This window comes from Corapipo altera, unplaced genomic scaffold (genome assembly GCF_003945725.1).
Source record: "Corapipo altera isolate COAL_440 unplaced genomic scaffold, ASM394572v1 1b, whole genome shotgun sequence".
Taxonomy (NCBI): domain Eukaryota; kingdom Metazoa; phylum Chordata; class Aves; order Passeriformes; family Pipridae; genus Corapipo; species Corapipo altera.
The window spans coordinates 63,627-82,435 of NW_020884881.1; the positions used below are offsets into that span (position 1 = coordinate 63,627).

Sequence of the window (18,809 nt, forward strand, 5' to 3'; positions counted from 1 at the left end):
CCTTTCCAATCCCGCGGCCCCTGCAGGGCCGGAATGCCCGCAGAGACCACGGGAATGCCCCCAGGGCGGCGGACCGGCCGGGAGGACGCGGCATGGCGGGACACGCCGCCTCCCCGCATACACACTACACTTCCCGTGAGGCCGCGGGCCGGCGCGCCGGCCGCGCCGTGCGTCAGTGCCGCGGGCAGCCAATCGCAGCGCGGTGGCTGCGAGCGCCGTCCGCCGCCAATGTTGTTTTCGCTGAGTCGAGGCGCGGGTGTTGTTGGCGGCGGCGCCATATTGGAAGGGACGAGCCCCCGCTCTCGATCAGCCCCTGGGCGCGGGCCCGGCCGCCGCCATGCTGTACCTGGAGGACTATCTGGAGAGTGAGTGTGTGCGCGGCGGGGACGCCGGGCGGCCGGGCACGGCAGGTGCGGGGGAGCCGGGGGGAGCCGCGGCGAGGAGGCGGCGCTCCCCCTCCCCCACGGCGGCGAGTGACTGACTGGCTCCCCCCCCTCTCTCCCGCTCCCCCGTGTCCCCGCAGTGATCGAGCAGCTTCCCATGGATCTGCGCGACAGGTTCACCGAGATGCGCGAGATGGACCTGCAGGTGCAGAGTACGTGAGTCCCGCCCCTGCCGCCTCCGCCCGCCCCCTCCGCGCCCGCCCCGCTCCGCCCCGCGGGCTTCGGCCCCACCGCCGCGCCCCCGCCGCAGGGCGGGAGGAACGGGAAGGCCGAGCGGGGAAGGAAGGAGGCGAAGCGGCGCCGCTCCGGCCCGTGCCGGCAGAGCCACTCGCTCCCCGCCGCCGCCCCCCGCCTGCCCCGGGGCGGTGTCGCCCCCCTGCCCGCCCCTCGCCCCGGCTCTCCGGCCGCTCTGGCACGGCTGGCGTCCCGGCTCTGCCGGGCGCTCTCGTTGTGTCCCGCGGGCGCTGCGGAGCCGCGGGAGGCGGCGCTGCGGAGCCGCCGGGGCGCTGCGAGGGGCGGGGCGCGCGCCCCCGGCGCTGTCGCGACAGAGCCGGGCCCGCCCCGACCCACACCCGCCGCCGGGCCTCGGCACGGGGAAGGTCTCGCTGGAGCGGAGCTCTTGGGGTTGAGCTGCTCGCTAAGGCATTTTCGGTGGCACGTCCCAAACTCTTTAGATTTTTGATCCCTAAGAGCAGTGATGGTGGTTTGGAAGATGAGTTGTGTCCCGCTCCTTCAGCAGGCAGCGGCGTGCTGTCCCTGAAACTTTCCAGCCAGCTCCCTTAAAATAGCACATGTGAAAGTGCTCTTTGTTCTGCCTCTCGTGCCCGAGCTGACACATAACCAAATATACTTTATAAGTATACTTTAGGTTTTATACAAGTTACATTTTAGATGAATATATATTTAATATAATAACATATTGAGTATAAATATATATAATGTAGTGTATATAAATACATATATACATATAAAAAGTATATTATTTGTACTTTGGGTTTTCTACAAATATATTTTAGGTTTCTTTTAGATCACTTTATATCTCTGCTTATATCCTGATGTAATACACTGCTTTATGCTGTTTTCAGGATGCACTGGCCTTCCATCCTTTCTAATGCAATCTCATCTGGAACTTAGATGTCCTTTAATATCTAATTAGCTGTTGTGGTCATTTAACAGACAGTTAATATGGTTATTTGTAACTGTGATCCAAAGGTCTTCGTTAATGAAGCTGTTATTGCACAAGAGATGTGAGGAATCGTCAATATAGAAGGGTTGGGCTATTGTAAAGAGGAATGAGAGAAAGAGCAAAGTTTGAAATAACAAGGGAATGCTCTATAGGAATACATAATGCAGCACTAAGTGGGAACAGTTCTTGAAAACTGTAGTTTAACCTATAAAGTGCAGTCTTAGGCTTTTCCTTGGATATTTACTTTGGTAGACCCAGCAGGTCTGTTTAACAGATCCTGCTGACACACATAGAAGTGGCTATAGATTTTTTTGGTATTTTATGACCCAAGTGCTGTCTTGGGTTCACTGCTTAAAGTTGTGGGAACAGTCATGGCTCCTTATGGGAGAAAATCCCTCTGAAGTCACTATCACCAGGGAGCACCTGGAGAGGGGGTGAGAAGCTCACTGACTTAGGTAGTTTGAAATAAGTTCACAAATTTTACTTTTGTTCCATAGAGAGGCAAAGAAGCTCATAGGGGTTTTTTTAAGTGTGTTTCAGAATTGAGCCAGCTAGCATTGCCAAGGTTGCAGGAGTGTCATTTCCTCTTCTTTAACTGGAAATTACAAATAACACTCCATATTGTATTGGTGGAAATAGCAAATGACACTGAACACTGTATACTAGGACCAACCTTGGGCACAGAGAAAAATTCTCTCAGACCTTGGTACTTCTGTTATTTTTACACAGTGAGTGACAGAGCATCCAAAGACATTTACAAAATTTCTGGAGTAGCATCTCTAACATCAGTTGCCAAACTGCCCGGTGAGCCCTACATGCAAACCTGGAGGTTGTTCTCATGCTGTGATACAGTGACTTGCTGTGAAGATTCAGGGTCTTGAAAGTACTTGAAAACAGTAGTTTGATGAGTGATGCTGTCCCAGAAATCCACAGGAGTTGTAATTCAGAGACACCTGTGCTGCTCTGTTTTAGAGTCAGTGTTGACTTTATGTTCTGTCCTGTTTAGACCACTTGGACTCCTAATGGGGCAGGTGCTGCTGTTGTTGGAAGAAATAACGAACCAGATGTACCTTCTGTATGTTCTGATAAGACTGCTGTGGGAAAAGCAAAGGTCATCGCAGTTGTGACTTGACTCTTGAGCTTTAACTGAGCTCTACATGAAGCATAAAATATGTTTCTCTGTTTAAGGTCAAGTCATGGATTATCAGGCCTTTATGGTAAAACATAAAACTCTGAAAAAAAGCCTCTCTTCTAATAGATTTTCTGGTAACTCCCTTGAGAAATCTGATATAAGAAATTAGTATCTCAGAATATAGTATCACAGTTGGATTAAAAAGGTTGGGAGGAAGAAAAGGTGGATGAACTTGAGTGTAACAGAGAGAACTTTTCATATAATTTGGTAGATCTCACCTTCACTTCCCTTTGCCGTTTCTGCCCTTTTAGGAGAAACCAAATTTCTCTGGAAGTTTTCCCTTATGCAGTTTCACACAGACTGATAACGTGTCCTCAATAAAAAGTGAAGAGGAAAGATTTTTTTTTTGTCATTTCTTGTCTATGGAGCTCTTAGAATAATTATCACCTAAGGTGTATGGGCTCTGGGATAGAAGGTAGAACATTTAGTTTGTTGGCTTTATGGACCGAATTGTTGTCATTGGGGCAAAAGTCATTTTAGAAGCCTCCACATAAAGTGTGTGCTTCTTGATTGCTTTTCAGGCTTCTTAACTTTCTCCCTGGATAACATGGTGCAAGTGGAAAATGCTCATTGTACAGATTCTCCCATCTTTAGCCTGTATTACACCAAAACTGTGAATGCTTTGTTTGTCTGTGTCTAAACAAAGTTGATGTGAGCCTGTGTCACAACTGTTATGGCTTGGGATTAATGGTGAGAGTTGTTAGGTTCCTGTTGGTTTTTGTGCTGGATGTTCCCAGCATAGGGAAAATTGATGAATGTTTTTGATCATTTAGTATAATTGATTTTTGGTTATTTACATAAATAGTTTTAACTGTGAATTTTCATAGGGTGAAAAGACCTTTGGCCTCTGTTGGGTTTTAAGAGTTAGTCATACTGTCATTCATGAGCTTCTTGAACTAGATAATTCACTTTCATCTTTTTTTTGGCAAGAGATGATGCCCATCGTGTAATTCAGTTTTGATGGTGGTTTCTGGAAAGTTTTTTAGCTGTTTTACATCCAGAACCTGAAGTCTAGGTAGTTTGTGGGTTGTCACATTTAATTTGAAACTGCTGTCCGGGCAGCGTTGCTGAGAGTGCTGTGAAAAAAAAATCAGTATTGTCATTACCCTGACACTAGCAAGGCTGTCAAAGCAGGTTTGACTGAGGCAGCTGTACATTTTTGGAAATGTGCAAGCTGTTGTGTGCACAACTGTTGAAGTAGTAAACTCAGTGGGAGAAGCGTGAAGGGAGAGGGAAGGGAATCCTTGTTACTGTCTTGATAAACAACAAAAAAACCCCCTTGTAGTTGACATTTTCCTTTCTAGAGATAGTTAATGTTAGAAAATTGGTGGTTTTATTTTTTTCCCTTACAATATTTCTAAACTTCATGTAAGTGAGAATTCTGTCCAAATAGTATTTCGTCACTGATTTACCCCTGTGGGGATGGGGGAATAACTTGTGCTTTGCCCTTACCCTTCCTAGCATACAATGGAGAGGGCCTTGATTTAAAGGCAGTGGCTTTACTCTTCAGTTGCTCTACCTTTTTGAGGCACTAATTTTTTTCAATTATTTGGTTTTGTATTTGACTGTTTCTCTTAGGAGAATATTTTGTTTCCTGCTCAGTTTGTAACTGGCTAGAATGTTCCAAAGTCAGCAATCTAGAGCCCTGGGTGAGGAGTTTGGGTCGTGCTTTAAGTCACTACCACTGCTCTTAGGGACAAAAAACCTTTAGAACTTGGAGTCCTGCCTGTCCCATGCTGGAGAGCACAAGAACCTTGCTGAGAATCCTACCAGAATGCAATTCTGCTTCTTGGAAATGAAGGTAAATAATTCCCTCCGCTGTCCACTGTCGCTTGGTTGTTTTGGTTTTTTCTTTTTTTTCCTCTCTAATAGTTTGCACCTCAGTCCTGTCAACTTTGTTTGAGAAAAAAAGTCTCCCATTATTTCCTAATGTTTATGTACATGAGAAGATAATATTTGTCTTAATCTTTTCCTGTGCTACAGATGCAATGGATCAGCTTGAGCAGAGGGTAAATGAATTTTTTATGAACGCAAAGAAAAACAAACCTGAATGGAGAGAAGAACAAATGACATCAATCAAAAAAGTAAGGATATCACAGGAGTGGGTAACATTTTTCTTTTGCAAATTAAGATAACCTTAGGAAAAAATAGCTTATGATAGATGGAGACATAAGTGTTCAGAACTATGCCTTCCCTTGGGCTTCCATAGAGATGGATAGAACTACCTCGGAGGAGAAAAGTGACTGAAAGGTTTCTTTGATCAAGCATTTCTCTCAAGTTTTACCCAGTATTTGCTAGCAATTTAAAAAATATGATCCTGAAATGGTGAGGAAACCAGGTACTAAATTTTCAGCTCAGATTTTTTGTTTCTCCTTGTGTGACATGAAGTTTTGTAAGTTAATTGGCTTTCTTTTAGAGGATAATTTTCAAGCTAGATTTAACATTTCCTGTAATTCTGCCTCTGTCCTTTTATATGTTATATATATGGTATATGTAGCTTAAGGGAGGGAGGAGTAAGAAGATGGATGTGTTCTATCTTTCAGTACTTGGGCATTGGTGGTGGTATTTTTTGCAGTGTAGTCCATCATTTGGTTGGGAGAAAATCCTCTGTAGTTTCTTACACTGGCTACTTCAGCCTCTTATTTGGTTGTTTACTTCTTTAATTAATGCAAATAGATTTCTGTATTTTAAAAAAGAAAAAGTCAAAGCTCTAACTTCCCTAGAGTAAATGAAAATTTGCTTTTGACTTTAGTTGAACCAAAATTTCAAGTAGTTTTAGTCTAAGCAAGATGCTGTTCACTGGAAATTGAGAATTAAAAGGCAGTAAAAGCTGTTTAAATCTAACGTAAAAACGTGAAAACATATTTTTTAAAAAAATGTTTTGTCAGTGAATTTTCATTGGTTAGAGCAGATTTTTAAATTGGATTGCTTCATTCAAGTTACACTTCCGAGTTATAGAAATTTATTTTAAAATAATTTAAGATACATACAACATTGTTTCTATTTAACTGCAGTGTTGGAAGGGCCTCCCTGCACAGTACTGTTCAGCATCTTTTTGAAGAGCAGTTGGATCTGCCATGGTCCTAAAGATCTGTAGGAAGTAAAAGACGTAATCTCATTTTGAGTCCATAACTTTATGCTGTGTAACATAAAATAAATCCAGGATTGTTTCTTTTCTTGTAACATTTCTTGCAGTTTGCTTGTTCTAAGGCCCAGACAATAAATTGGTATATATTATATCTCTCATTTAAAATTTAGCTGATTGTTGTTTACAGTAAAGTTTCACAGGCTTTCTCAAAACTGACTTGAATTTCTCCTTTTAGCTTATATTTTTTGTCTGATAACAATAGCTTAAAATTAATAGTGGAAATTAATTTAGTTATGTTCATAATTTAAAAAAAATTCTCTTTAATAGGATTATTATAAGGCTTTGGAAGATGCAGATGAAAAAGTGCAACTGGCTAATCAAATATATGATCTGGTAAGTGGACACAAGACTTGTGGTGAATTACCTAAATTTATGCCCTAAGGAGTTCTAAGAATTTTGATAAGCATTACAGCTGTGCTCCCTGTACTTCTCTGTCATCTACATACAGATATTTTGCTGGTAAAAGAAACATTTAATATTTTATTGACTTTTAAGAATTTTGTTATTTTGGTAGTAAGTGTAACTTAAATACAAAACAAAGAAATAAGATTAGAAATTGTAAGGTTTTAATGCACAGCTATGGCCTACTTAGGAAACTGGTTGAAAGAGTCCTTCAGGATGCAGTCTTTAGGGCAAAGGAGTCCAGGAAGTCTGGACATTGTTCAGTAAGGAAATCTTAAACATACGGGAGCAGGCTGTCCCCATGTGCCAAAAACGAAGCCAGTGGGAAAGAATGCTTGCTGGGCTAAATAGAGAGCAATAGCTTTAACTTAGGGGGAAAGAAGAGAGTGTGTCATCTTTGGAAGAAGGGGCAGGCAGCTTGGGAGGGCTACGAGGATATTGTGAGTATATGCAGGGAGAAAATTAGAAGGGCCAGAGCCCAAGTAGAACGTAAAACTGGTTACTGCTACAAAAGACAATAAAAAATATTTTATAAATATATCAGCAACAAAAGGAGGGCTGAGAAAAATCTCCACCCTTTACTGGGTGCAAGGTACTTAATGCCTTCTTTGCCTCAGTCTTTAATAACAAGACCAGTTGTTCTCAGGGTAACCAGCCCCCTGACCTGGGGAGCAGAATGAAGTCCCCATAATCCAAGGGAAATGGTCAGTGACCTGCTATGCCACTTAGACAAACAAAAGTCTATAGCCCTGATGGGATCCACCCAAGGGCACTGAGGGAGCTGGTGGAAGAGCTCACTGAGCCACTTCCATTCATTTCGCAGAGGTTCCACATGATTGGAAATTAGCAAATGTGATGCACATCTACAAGAAGGGTCGGAAAAAGGATCCGGGAAAGTACAGGCCTGTCAGCCTGACTTCAGTGCTGGGGAAGGTCATGGAGCAGATTGTAAGGGTCTAATAAAGCTGTCACGATCCCAACTATGGGGGCAAAAACTGGAGTGATTTATTGAACATGCGAATGCTGTTTAAGGGTCTTGGGGGCTTAACATGCTAATGAGGAGGCAGGGTTATTCCAAACAGGGGTTTCCACAATCTATTAGCATTTCCAGTAACAGGGGTGACATAAGGGGAAAAATGGATTTACATTTTTTGGATCCAGTATTTACATTTGGGGGAAAAAGGATTTGATATTTCCAGTAAGCAAGATTATACTGGGGAAGGGTGGTCAGCTTTTCCCGAAATAAGGATTTACACAGGGAGGGAGAAAACAATGAGATATCTGATAGCATCATGCAAAGTCTCTCTGCTTCCTGCTGGGGGAGATCAAGACAATCCACACGAAGTGAATGTCAATGGATCTTGTCTGGTCTCTTAGATGATGTTTTTTTCCAGCCCCTGTGGCCCAAGGTTTCCTGTTTAATCCTAGCACTTCCTTTTCTGTTGGACTGCAACAGCAGATCATCTTGAGAGCCATCCTGCAGCACAAGCTGGACAGCCAGGGGGATCTGGTCCAGACAGTATGGGTTTAGGAAAGGCAGGTCCTACTTGAATGACCTGATCTCCTCGTTTGACAAAGTGACCTGATTGGCAGATGAGGGAAAGGCTGTCTCTCTGGACTTTAATAAACCCTTTAACACTGTTTCCTACAACATTCTTCTGGGGAAACTGGCTGTTCCTGGCTTGGACAGGTGCACTATTGGCTGGGTAAAAAACTGGCTGGATGGCCGGGCCCAGAGAATAGTGGCATGTGGGTTTTGAAGTTTAAGTATATTTACTTTGCATTTTCTTAGACCGTGCAAGTCATACTGCACTCAAATGTAGTAGACATAAAACAACTGCTTTAGTTTCACAGCAGCACCAAAAGTTTGTTCCAGAAGTCAGCTCTTATATCCTCTCTTTTGGTTAGCTGGAAAAACCTGTTCAGTTTTTAACAGAGACAGATGTATTTTGCTGGATGGCTGCAGACGTAGAAAGCATTTGCAACATAGTGTTTCTTTTCACTATAGTGAGTTCAGGGGTTTTTTTGTTAATTTTTAGTACCCAAGAGCACGTCATGATTTACTCAAATGCACAGGAATCTCTACGCTTTTACTTAAGACTCAATTTCCCCAAAGCAGCCCAACCTCTTCCAAAGCCCACGTCATGAACTGTTCTTTCTCTTCTCCTTTGTATTGACGTATCCACAGCACCTCCAAGTCCTCTTCATCTTTTTTCTTGAAAGAGGCACTTATGACAGTGTGTTGGATCACTGCCTACGCTGTTTTGGTGTTAACACCAGTGTCTCTGCTGAGTGAGGGAAATGGAGGTGACCAAGAAGATATGCTTCTGTGTGTTACTGTATGTGCTTAGTGCTGCATGGCATAAAATTGCTGGAAGGGAAATACTTAGCAAGTCTGAAATTAAGGATGTAGATGTTCATGTTCCAGAACTGGATGCTATTTGTTGTTGGTTTGTCTGAAAAACAGGTGGATCGTCATCTGAGAAAACTGGACCAGGAACTTGCTAAATTTAAAATGGAACTTGAAGCAGATAATGCTGGAATCACAGAAATATTAGAGAGACGTAAGTATGCATGATTTTCTTTAAGAACTTGACACACTTTCTGTCAATTTGCAAAATTAAAGTATCATACACTTGTTAGTGGCAGGCAGAATTCCCATTTGTTTTAAAACTGTGTTTTAACCCACTTTTCATCACTGATTCTCAAATTTTAGTTTCAACATCAATTTTTACCAGTGAAGTCAAAATACAGCTGAGTAATTAGAATAACTTTTTCACACAACTGTTGCACTTGTGAATTGGTGACTGTATCTGACAGATGCAGAATTCTTTCAACTTGTTTTTAATGACTGGAGGTATTCAGACAAGTACTTCAGTATAAGCCTGTCACCTACCCAGTTTCAAGTGTACTATTTCTTCCTTGAATTGATTGCCACCACATGGCGGAGGGTCTTTAGTTTATTTTAGTTCTAGGTGTGGAATATCAAATACAGTTAGATACTTATTTTTTTAAAGGGGTGAGAATGGCTTGTTTTGTAATGGTGTAGTGAAGAAAGAGCATTTTAGGTAAGAAACCTGCATGTTGAACAAATATAGCAATGCTGGTGTTAAGAATGTGGACAAAAATGTAATGTGACAGCTTTTTTGACCAACTTGGTGCAGAAGAGTCTGGCCTTTCTGTATGCATCAGCATTTAAACATCAAGTTTGGATGTGATTATGATATATTTCTGAGTTCATTTAATTACTGTGATTATGGAGGCAGTGGTTGTCCTCATAGCCAAAGACAGTGAAAAGTAACTTAAATCACTTGAGGATATTGGGAATAAATATTCTTTCTTGGAACTTTTTGTGGCTTTGGCATATGAGTTGGGAGTTTTGGGATATTTTATTTGTAATTGCTATTACAAATAACAGGCACAAAGAGAAAACTGTAAATTGAATGCTTTTAATGAACTAGCGACTACATAAAATGATTAGTTTATTTTAGTTGAAATCCCGGCTGTTTATCTTCTGTTGAGCTATGTGTTTGGAGAGGTTGCTAGGTAGCATTTCAAGAACTCAGAATAGAAAAGCACCAAACTGCATGTGGCATCTTTAAGGTTTGCTTGGGTTTGGGCTTCCTTTGTTTGTTTAAATAAAGCTAAAAGTAGAAGCCTGTAAATTTTTTCACTTTCAGAATAAATGCTTATAGCTGAGGTTCCACCAGAGGGCAGCCTTTGGGCTTGTTGATGATGTGATTGAAGTTTACTCAGCCAAAATAGCTCTTATGCTTTGAACTTCTTCCAGAATAATTTTATTTAAGCTTTTGTAATACAGTTATATATTAGTCATATACTCATATATTTCAGTGGTTTTTGAAAGCACTGAAAAAAGTAAAGAAATGTTGAAGCTACAGATTTTGAAAAGTGAATGTCATTTGCTTTGTTGAATAGTCTCCTATCTAAACACGAGTTAGCAGATATTGCAGCTACTTCAGATTTTTTTTTTGCCAGAGATTGATGCACAAAGTGTTGTATATTGTGCTAATGGAAATTTATACTCAAAAGTCTCTCCCATGCTGCAATTATTTAGCCTCATCTTACAAGAAATATTATTCCTAGATGTATACTTGCATTTGTGCCTCACCGACTTCATAGGTGGTTTTTTTTCTTTGTATTTGTTGCTCTTTTTATTTTAAGCTTTAGGAAAATTTGGATAATGGTAGTGAAGCCCTTCCTGTTGAATGTTAAATCATCTGGAAATACATTGCTATTGTTTCCATTTTGACAAGATGGACTCAGCGGGACAAAATGTCTTGTTTACGTAGTTGACCTGTTACATTTTTCAATTCATATTGGTGGAGACTGTCAGTAGTTTTGGTGCAGCCATCCTCCAGTCATCACCAACTTGTGTGCAACTCATTTGAATAAGTGGCATGTTGAGGGCAATGTTTTTTGTTCTCCTTATTGACCTTGATTTCAATAGTTAAACACTGGCATTCACCAATTTTTAAAACTAATCTCACTGGCTTCTGGTTGTACTGTAGGAAGGGTTTCTACTCTAGCAAAAATTCTTATGATTAAAATAAATATAACTGCATAGTGATTTGATTAATATTATAAAGATTCACTTAATATCTAAAAATCAAAAGCATGGCAAGGACAACTCTGAAATTTTCCTAACCTTTTCACCCCTTCTTAGGATCTCTGGAGCTGGATACACCATCACAGCCTGTGAATAACCATCACGCCCATTCTCATACTCCAGTAGAGAGTAAGTATTTGAGACTTTAAAAAAGTGGCCACTTTTTTATGTTTCCTTTTTTTTTTTTGAGTAGTACTAGGAAAAAAAATATTCTGAATTTTTTTTTTCTTCCAGACATTTCAGGGGAAAAAAAGCATAATAAATGATAATAATTTAGTCTGTTAAGAAGAAGTGCAAGAATGAAATAGTAAGGTTTTGCTAGTGGAAATTAGTTGAAAGTGCTGGTTTTTTAGTTTGACTTTCAAGCTGAATACATTTAAATTTCCTCCATTTGTTTAATTTAGAAAGGAAACACAATCCATCTTCTCACCACAGTACAACAGATCATGTTCCTGAAAAGAAGTTTAAATCTGAAGCTCTTCTATCTACCCTGACTTCAGATGCTTCTAAAGAAAATACACCAGGTAATCCTAATTGTCTTTCCTTTCATTGGTTTTAAATTAAAAGAAGAGAAACTTTTGAATTAGTCTTTTGAAATCACAGAATGGGTACGGTTGGAAGGGACCCTAGTGGGTCATCTGTTTTAACCTACCTGCTCCAAACAGTGTCATCCCAGATCACATTGCACAGGATTGTGTCCAGACAGTTCAGAGATTTCTTCAGTGAGGAAACTCTACAACCTCTCTGGGCAATCTGTTCCAGTGCTTGGACACCTACACAGTAAACAAGTCCATCCTTATACTCCAGTGGAACTTCCTGGGCATCAGTTTCTCCCTGTCACCTCTTGTCATATTGCTTGGCACCACCCAGAAGAACCTGGCTTCATCCTCTTGACACTCTTTCTTCAGATACTTATATACATTGTTGAGGTCCCCTCTCAGTTGTCTCTTCTTGAGACTGAACAGGCCCAATTCTCTCAGCCTTTCCTCATAAGAGAGATTCTCCAGTCCCTTAATCATCTTCATAGCCCTCTGCTGGACCTGCTCCAGGAGCTCCTTGTCTCTTGTATCAAGGAGCCCAGAACTGGGCACAGCACTCCCAGTGTGGCCTCACTAGGGCTGAGCAGAGGGGCAGGATCACCTCCCTTGACCTGCTGGCAATGGTCTTCCTAAGAAGCTTCCAGGTTCTTGGCCACAGGGGCACACTGCTGGCTCATGGACAGCTTGTTGTCCTCCAGGACCCCCAGGTCCTTCTCCACGGAGCAGCAGGTTGACCCCAGCCTGTACTGGTGTAGGGGGTTATTCCTCCCCAGGTGCAGGACCCTGCACTTCCCTCTGTTGAATTTCAAAAGGTTCTTCTCTGCTTATCTCTCCAACCTGTCGAAGTCCTTTTGAAGGGCTGCACAGAACTGTAGGATATTGGCCACTCTGCCTGGCTTTGTGTCATCAGCGAACTTGCTAAAGAGGAATCTGCCCCCTCATCCAAGTCATGGATAAATAAGTTATACAGTACCGGGCCCAGTATTGAACCTTGGGGGACACCACTAATGATAGACCTTCAATTAGACCCTGTGCCATCGATAATGACCCTCTGGGATCTACCATTCAGCCAGTTTTCAATCAGAGGCTCATACCCTTTCCTCTGGGATTTTCAGTCACTTGAAACGTGAGATACTGTAGGCATTGTTACTCATCTGTGTTGTCCATGAAGCAGGTCAGTTTTGTTGTCATTTAACAGCTGTATGTTGGCTGTTCCTTTTTATTTACACTGCTTCAAAGAAGATAACAGTACGATTTCATTCAGCCTGTAGTAGAAATATAAGAGATCAATGCATTACTGCTTTGCAAAAAAGAAATGCATGGAACAATTTCCAAAGTAAGGGAAAAGAATTTTCACACCTCTTTTTTTTAAAGTGTTGGTCTGACATGGGATTTGGCTACAATAAAATAAAATTCTTTCATGTATTGTCTATGTCAAAAGAGGCAAGAAGCCTGTTTGGTGAATAAAAAAACCCCCACAACTTTCTGCCCATTTTCAAAATTTAGGCATTTCTTAGTTTCTTTTCTGAAAATAAAAGATTATGAGAGGTTATGTAAGTAAAGTAACTACTGTATGTTTTGGAATTTAGCAGTGTTCATCAGTTTTAAGTAGTCTCCCTCATACCTATTTCACTTTTCTTTTGAAGGATCTTCACATGAAGTTGCAAATAAAATGTAACTATGAGCAGCTGTCATTCTGTAGATGGCCATGGAAATCTGTGTTGCATTAAAACTGTGATTTGTAGTTTTTAGAATTAAGATCAGTAAAGTTTTACCTCAGAAACAGTATAGGTGTACAGTCAAATTCTTACTTTCTTGATGGTTAGTCAGCATTGTTTCAATATCGACAGATACAGCAGCTGCATCTTTTCTTTGGTAGCTGAGTAGGATAGTGAGAGCTGTCTTTCTAAAAGGACTCCTTGGACATGAGCATAGAGAGGGAACAAGCTTCTTTTTTTTTCCCTTATACAAATACTGTCTATGTCAAATTACTTTTAAAACCTTTTTTCAAAATTATTAGACTGCTCTGATGCATAAATAGAGTTCCTACTCTTTCACTGGTTGTCATATATAACTCTTCTTAAAATGCAAAGGAATTTAGTTTCATTTTGAATTTCATAAATGTGTTCTATTCATCAAGGGTGTCGAAACAGTAATTCATCATCCTCTTCAAACAATGCATACAATACAAACTCTTCTCAACCATTGGCATCATATAACCTGGGCTCATTATCTTCAGGATCCGGGGCCGGTGCAATTACCATGGCAGCAGCTCAAGCAGTGCAAGCCACGGCACAGGTAATGTCAAAATGTTCTTGTCACTCTACCATCTGCTATTGATTAAGAAGAAAGGCTAGTGACTTTATTTTTTTTTAAATCTGAATTCTCACGATCACTTTCAGCTTTTGTTTATATGCCACAGTTTCATCCTATATAAATTGCCTAAAGGGACAGCTTGTTTTCTGGCTTTTCCTGGGGGATATTCTTACACATTTTACTGCTTACTCTACATCACTTTGTTAACAAGGTAACTAACGAACCTGTGCAAATAATTAGCAATTAGCAGTTGTCGTATGTAAGAGCTTTACTGTGTAATCTGATACAATACCAGTATTCCTTTTAGATGAAGGAGGGAAGACGAACATCCAGTCTAAAAGCCAGCTATGAAGCATTTAAAAACAATGATTTTCAGCTTGGGAGAGAATTTTCATTGTCCAGAGATTCAGCTGGATATTCATCATCAGCTCTGGCATCTACGTTAACACAGACATTAAGTTCATCAACCACAGATTCACGAAGTGGCAGAAAAAGCAAGTAGGTTTTCTTACTTGTTTACTGCAGTTATAGCTTTTAAGGCAGCTAAGCTTTCTCTTAAAAGTCATGGGCCATAATAGAAATACTTTGTATTTAATATCTGTGAGGGAGGATCAGTAGAAGACAGTTATTGCTTGCTGGGCATTTTTTTTTCAGGGCTGTGTTCTTCAGTCCTCTCACTTCTTTTTATTTAAGCAAACACACTCCAAGTTTGTAAAGAAATGTGTTGATTTGCTTTTTCATCTGTGATACAGTCAAGGTTCTTCCCTCATTTTTTTGTGTTCTGGAGAGATTTGACCCAACAGCAAATGTTGGGAATTACCATGCAACGGTTTTGAAATTATCTGCAGATTTGCTTCATGCCAGATCACAAATAAATGCAACACTTTCTGATGGCTGATCATCTAGGACAGGAAATGGACTGAATTTTATTTCTGATTAAAGTGAAGTTTTAAAACATTTTAACCAACAGTGTCACAACTTGTACTTGAAATAATTTGTCTTAAAATGCCCATCCTTTTAAACTGACACGAGTTTTTTTCTTCATACAAATTTATGTGTGTTCACAGCTCAGTTAATAGTACTATTTTAGAAGGATTTTTAATCTACGCATAGATTTAGTGTCAGATCTCATCTATAAGCAAAAGCATAAAATTTTTCTTCTGGCACCATTCCTATGGAGTGATTGGTGATGCTTGAGTGGAGGTTAACAGAGAATCAATCATCTTCAAAACAGTTACCTGTTGTACATGACGTATGACATTATTTATATGTAAATTCCTGTTTCATTTGTAATATAATTTTTATGGAGACTTGACACCAAGGGTGTTAATGGAAAATTTTGTGCAGAAAAGCATTCATTAAAGCCATTTGACAGTTTAGAGCTGTTAAATTCCATTGATTAGAACAGTGTATTTTGCACTTGTAAGCTGGTACGACTCGTTTCCTTTTCCAAAGAGCATTCAGTGGGCCCATTCCAGTGCTTGCAAGTGGTTGAATGAAATCTGTTAGCAAATGATGCTTTGGGATTTACATACTGCAGTATTTCAGAGTTAACAAAGTACTTGTTTAGTGATTCTTTCACTTGGCAGGAAATAAATTTAAATCATGTATGCCATTTTTTCCTTTTTGTTTTTCCTCTTCTCAGAAACAACAACAAATCCTCAAGTCAGCAGTCCTCGTCATCTTCTTCTTCTTCCTCTCTATCATCATGTTCTTCTTCATCTGCACTAGCACAAGAACTGTCTCAGCAAACAGCAGTAATACCAGAGTCTGATTCTAATAGCCAGGTTGACTGGACCTATGATCCAAATGAGCCACGTTACTGCATTTGTAATCAGGTAAGGATGGCCTCCAGCCTGAAATACAACTAGAACTGCTGGTTTGATGTAATTGAACTTCCTTCTCTGGTTGCTAATTTTAAAACATTGTGGGTTTACCCTTTGAAATTCTGATCTGTTTTTATTTACTTACTGGTGCTACAAATATTATCAACTCAAGCTAAAAGTGGTCAGTTTTCTAGTGATGTGACATACCTGAAGTGTTTAAAAATCTGTTAGTGGAGACTTCAGAAATAATTAAATTAAAAATGGAAAGGGTTCACAGTGAATGTAGTTAAAATGTTAAGTTAATAAGGAATTTGTCTGTTTTCTCCAACTTCCCCATAGAAAGCAAAAACCACCAAACAAACCAAACAAACCAAACAAAAAAAACCCCCACCAAAACCCAAAATATCCCATAAACTTAAAAAAGCCCAAACAACCAAACAAAAACCTAATTTTAGATAAGCTATCCGGAGAATGAATGACAACATGAGAAACTTACTTAAAATGCCTGTTCTTATTTCAAACACTTTTAAGAAAGTTGACTTTTTTAGAGTTTATAGATTTCTGTAATTCTCTTTAAAATATTTGATTGATTCAAATAAAGTGCTTGAAATTGTCATGTATGCAAGGGAAACAAAAGGTCCACACAGCTTCTTCACTTAAGAGTGAAGAGGATCCTTAAGAGAGATGACTCTCGTGGATCCTTTCCAGTATCCTTCCAGAATATTCTGTGATATCTGTGATACCTGTGAGAATTAAAATCAAAATGTTGTTGCTGCTGTTAATGGACAGACTCCTTAAAGGAAAAAAACTTGAATGTTAGCCCTATGTTAATTGCTTTTAGTTAATAATACAATTATTAAGAATGGAATTTTTTTTTCTTACTAGGTGTCCTATGGTGAAATGGTAGGCTGTGATAACCAAGATGTAAGTAACAAAGTTCAAAGGGTTCAAGAGAGGCTTGTGCATGTAATTGTTGTTTGCAGAAGTTACTTTTTTTTAGAGTTGGTTTTCAAATAGATTTTTTTAGAGTAAAGTGCATATGTTTTGAACCACCCTTCAGGAAACTTCTCATTTCTCCTCACAGTTCAGGTTCTTTTAGAAACCTTCAGCCTTTACTGGGTTCAGAAAAACCCTAGTTCAAAATACCATTTATTTCTCTGAATGTTTAGCTATGTTTAGCTAATAACAGTTGTCCTCTTCAAATAAAAAAGTTTTAAAAGAGCAGTTGAATGTCATCATGTATTTACTGAGACACTACATTTAAACAGAAATGCATGATAAGATTACTTTTGTGTCACTTAGTATTGTCAAACTAAGTCTTTCAAAGCAAAACATAGTTATTTTGCTGTATGAGTCCTAGAATTCTTATCACTCTCTTTAGTTTATTGAGTGTATGTTAGAGACTGAGATCTTCATCTCTTGTAATTTTTCCCTGTGATTTGTATGAAAAGCAGAATCTATGCTTTTTACTCGTGTTTCATTTTCATAGAATTGTATTTGTGATAGGCACTGTGGAAAAAAAACAAACCAAACAAATCCCAAACCATCTCTTTAATTCTCTTTTTATAGTGTCCTATTGAGTGGTTCCACTATGGATGTGTTGGACTGACAGAAGCACCAAAAGGGAAATGGTACTGTCCACAGTGTACAGCTGCAATGAAGAGAAGAGGCAGTAGACATAAATAAGTTTCTTCATCTGGAAAACAAATTGTGTACTAAAGGTTTTATAGAGGACTTAGGAGGGGAGGGGGAACTCTCACAACACCTCCTTGCAACCACTGAAGAGTTAACATAGCAGTCATAGAATGGTTGGGACTTAACAGAAAGGACCGTAAAGATCATCTAGTTCCAGCCCCCAGTTGTAAGATCATGAACTATTGGTTTTGCTAGTTGTGTTTTAACATTCTAAGTAAATTATTTACGCACCTTGATGTGCTACAGATACTATTCCAGTGAGCCTTGGATTATTCCAGTGGCCAACATATGCAGAGATTTGTACTATCAAACCATTTTCTCTAAGCACTGGGCATTCTACAATTATTTAATCTTCAAAGAATTCCAATAAGTCAAGGTTTTAAATGTATGTTTTATATACAAGAGATATATTCTGCTGCATGTACTGTACTCAAGAGCTGTTACGTAACACTATGTATATAAATGGTGCAAAAAGTCAGTGCTTCTGAAAGAAAAAAAAGAGACAATGTTTTTAAAATGCCTTTATAGCTTTGGTTCTTTATGAAACTTAATTCAGCAGGCTGAAGAAAATGGTTCTTGTATACAGCGGGCTGTTGTCCTTTAGGGTACTCAAGTATGTAAAAACAAAAAAAATGCTGTAGAATAAAACAAACTTGTGCCATTAGTCTTTATATGTTTCTGCTCCAGAGAAGGCAGGGGCCATAAGAGGAAAAAAAGGTGTTAAAGTGACAATAAATTTTTATACCAAATGTGTTTATTTTTTTGTGCAAGTAATCCTTTAAATTTGAATTGTATTAGGTGTAAAATAAAACAACCTCAACTCCTCAAATTAATGTTTTCTGTACATTTGTTAGAAAAAAAGTCTGTTTCTGAAATGGTTTCACTAACAAATTTACTTTTATTGTTTTTCTGTGGCTGTTTCATGCAGCAGCACTGAACAGAAACAGGGTTTTTACTTCTATTTTCTAATTCCTCCTTCTTTCTGCTATTAAAAAAAGTACACTTTCCCTTTGGATTAAAGATTTTACTTCAGGCTGGAGGAGTGTGGCCTTCATGTGGTAGCTTTCCAGACCCGTGAAGAAGAGGAGAAGAGAGGGAGAGAAGCAGTGTTACATTGCATGACCATGCAAATACTGTCAAGGGAATAAAAACAGATAGGCCCATTAGTAATAGGAGTATGTGCAAAGAATGAAACCAGGATTCTGTCACAGCATTTTTTTTTTTTTAATGAAAGAAGTAGGCATTTAAAGTCTATGAACTGGGGAAAAGTAGATGTGTAAGAAGGGAAACGTGATTATGGATGATAAATAGACTATGGTAAAAGAATAGGGTAGAAGTTGGGGAAAATAAACATCAAGGAGCAGTTTAAGTAAGGTTCCATTAAAACTGGGAACTGAACCCACTGTATATATTTCTGTGGAAATCGCAGTCTGAA

The 18,809-nt window shown here is 39.6% G+C and overlaps 1 protein-coding gene across 4 annotated transcripts; it reads left to right on the forward strand.

The window, feature by feature from the left end:
- The first annotated feature begins 225 nt into the window (after window positions 1-225).
- On the forward strand, window positions 226-18,203 carry ING3 (inhibitor of growth family member 3). Of its 4 annotated transcripts, none has more exons than XM_027639887.1 (12): window positions 226-365; window positions 524-595; window positions 4,805-4,905; window positions 6,237-6,302; window positions 8,839-8,935; window positions 11,056-11,127; window positions 11,403-11,522; window positions 13,678-13,835; window positions 14,161-14,351; window positions 15,499-15,691; window positions 16,565-16,603; window positions 17,249-18,203. In XM_027639887.1, the coding sequence occupies exons 1-12, from the start codon at window positions 338-340 to the stop codon at window positions 17,363-17,365; spliced, it is 1,254 nt and encodes a 417-aa protein (XP_027495688.1). In that variant the 5' UTR covers window positions 226-337; the 3' UTR covers window positions 17,366-18,203. The 4 variants fall into 4 exon arrangements, with proteins under 4 accessions (XP_027495688.1, XP_027495689.1, XP_027495690.1 ...); XM_027639888.1 differs by having other exon boundaries at window positions 13,777-13,835; XM_027639889.1 differs by lacking the exon at window positions 226-365 and adding an exon at window positions 4,400-4,622 and having other exon boundaries at window positions 540-595; window positions 17,249-17,365.
- Window positions 18,204-18,809: the final 606 nt, after the last annotated feature.